We start from the raw sequence: 2500 nt of genomic DNA, 5'->3' as shown, positions 1-2500 counted from the left end.
TCACAGCAAGACTGGTTGTCCAACTCGTCCTCACCCCCCTCCTCCATCTCTCTCTCTCTCTCTGCAGGTCACTTGGTCACCATCAGCCACTTTTATGGGAGTCAAGGTGAGTATGTTGTCATGGAAACTGCTCTGCTGGTTATTTTAAGGTAATTTCTCTGCTGACATCAACATTTAAATCCCAGAGTCTCGTCTGTTCTGTCCTCCACCTGCAGAGACACCTTGGATGTGTTTTCTGCTGAAAACGTTTTACATTTTCTTTTTTAGTCTTTTAGCTGATGCTCTTATCTCCACTGAGGTAAAACAGCAGAATCAGCTTCACATCCTACAGCAACAACATTAGAAGCAACCAATAGTAAGGAGGTCAGGGGTCAGAGGTCACAGCACCCAGACAATAAATGGAAACACATAATCCTGTGGCTCTAGAATAAAGGAACAAAAGGCAAGATCGGCACAAAGTCTGATCTGATTGCCGAAGCGACAGTAAACCAATCCATCTCACTGTAGATTTAACAAGCAAACAAGCAAACTCATGTATTTAAATTCAGAGTCAGCTGGTCTCCCTTCTGTCTTTGTCCTCATTCCCCTCTTCTCCATTCAGAGCATGTCCAGTACTTTTCCCAACTTTCTCACAGCCCACAGCTCCCCCCCCCCCCAACCCCCCAGCTGCCCCCCCCCAACCCCCCAGCTGCCCCCCCACCTCCCCATTCACCCAGTTACCCAACAAGCCACCCAGCTTGCCAACCAACCAACCCCTCAGCTACCCAGCTACCCCATAACTAGCCAATTAACCTCTCTACTTACCCAAACACCCAGCCTGGACCAGCCCCTCCTCTCTGCCTCCTTCTCCCTGGCTGTAATGACCTAATCTAACCTGTGTGTGTGTGTGTGTGTGTGTGTGTGTGTGTGTGTGTGTGTTCCAGGCGCGGTGGCGTTGCAGATCTCATGTTTCTCTGAAGCAGAGAGGATCTACATGTTGGCTAAAGACACGGCTGTCAACAACAAGCCGCTCACCTCACTGGTCATACCAGAGATCACGGTAACACTGGTCTGCCATGCCACAACACGCCATGCCACACCATAATATACCATGCCACACCATAGTATACCATGCCACACCATAGTATACCATGCCACACCATAATATACCATGCCACACCATAGTATACCATGCCACACCATAATATACCATGCCACACCATAGTATACCATACAATACCATAGTATACCATACAATACCATAGTATACCATACCATAGTATACCATACAATACCATAGTATACCATACCATAGTATACCATACAATACCATAGTATACCATACAATACCATAGTATACCATACCATAGTATACCATACAATACCATAGTATACCATATCGTACCATACCATACCAAACCATAGTAAACCATGATAGTATACCATGCCATACCATACCATACTATACCATACCATAGTATACATGACAGTATTCCATACCATAGTATACCATTCCATACCATACTATATTACACAATACCATAGTATTCCATACCATAGTATACCATAGTATATATACCATACCATAGTATATACCATACTATAGTATACAATACCATACTATACAATCCCATAGTATACCATACCATTGGCAGGCTTCCCACTGTGGAATTCCATGACTTTCCGTAACTACATTGGAGCTCTTCCATGACCTAAAAACCTTCTCACTTCCTGGCTTGTTAATGTTGTTTTTCAGTCTGAAAACCATCTGATGTGATGAATGTGTGAAACAAGCTGGAAAACACATTCTGCTGTGTTTCTAGAAAGCGACCCTGCTGTAAAATTCCCCAGAGAATTGATCAAATCCCCCGACTTTCCCTGTCTGGAATACACCGCTCAGAATTCCAGGATGTTCAAGAACTTCCAGGACTGGTAGAACTCTGTATTGGATTTATTGTCCCAGGGAAGTCCAGTTCACAAAGCCATGTAACTTACTGGTTTTGTCTGATAATAACAAATTAAATGTACAGTGTATTCAGCAGTGGGCAGCGTAGAAAACAACACTCAGGATGTTAACCAAAGGCTTTCTCTCTTGGGACAAACCTCCATCTATGATTTTCCATCATGCCCCAGAAGCCTGATTCTGATGATTTAGTGTATGTTCGTTCATTTCTCTCGTCTTCCCTCAGCACAACAAGCTGGGGAAAGACGTCTCTCCTCTGCTGGTGTTCGTCAACCCGAAGAGCGGCGGACTGAAAGGCCGAGAGCTTCTCTACAGCTTCCGGAAGCTTCTGAACCCTCACCAGGTCTTCGACATCTCCAACGGAGGCCCGCTGGCTGGGTGAGAAGTTGGGGGAGGGACTATGGATCGGCCCCGGTCCGTCACGCACAATATCTCAGATGCCACTGATCAGATTTTGATGAAACTTCAGGGAATACGGAACATCTTCAAAATCACACCGATTGGCCCAAAGTTTGTTTGTTGTCTGTACGACATAAAATATCTCTCATGCCACTGATC

At 45.0% G+C, this 2500-nt stretch overlaps 1 protein-coding gene across 2 annotated transcripts in view; it reads left to right on the top strand.

The window, feature by feature from the left end:
* The window catches only part of dgkq (diacylglycerol kinase theta), a 25406-nt gene that overhangs the window by 18362 nt on the left and 4544 nt on the right, over nt 1-2500 (top strand). For both annotated transcript variants that reach the window (XM_071895525.2, XM_078289129.1), the window contains exons 14-16: nt 68-106; nt 924-1039; nt 2169-2320. In XM_071895525.2, coding sequence (XP_071751626.2) covers nt 68-106; nt 924-1039; nt 2169-2320 — 307 coding nt within the window. The remainder of the gene's footprint in view (nt 1-67; nt 107-923; nt 1040-2168; nt 2321-2500) is intronic.

This window comes from Centroberyx gerrardi, chromosome 16 (genome assembly GCF_048128805.1).
Source record: "Centroberyx gerrardi isolate f3 chromosome 16, fCenGer3.hap1.cur.20231027, whole genome shotgun sequence".
In the NCBI taxonomy this organism is placed as follows: domain Eukaryota; kingdom Metazoa; phylum Chordata; class Actinopteri; order Beryciformes; family Berycidae; genus Centroberyx; species Centroberyx gerrardi.
Note: the sequence above shows the minus strand (reverse complement) of the source record. Positions and strands in the feature narration are given on the sequence as shown.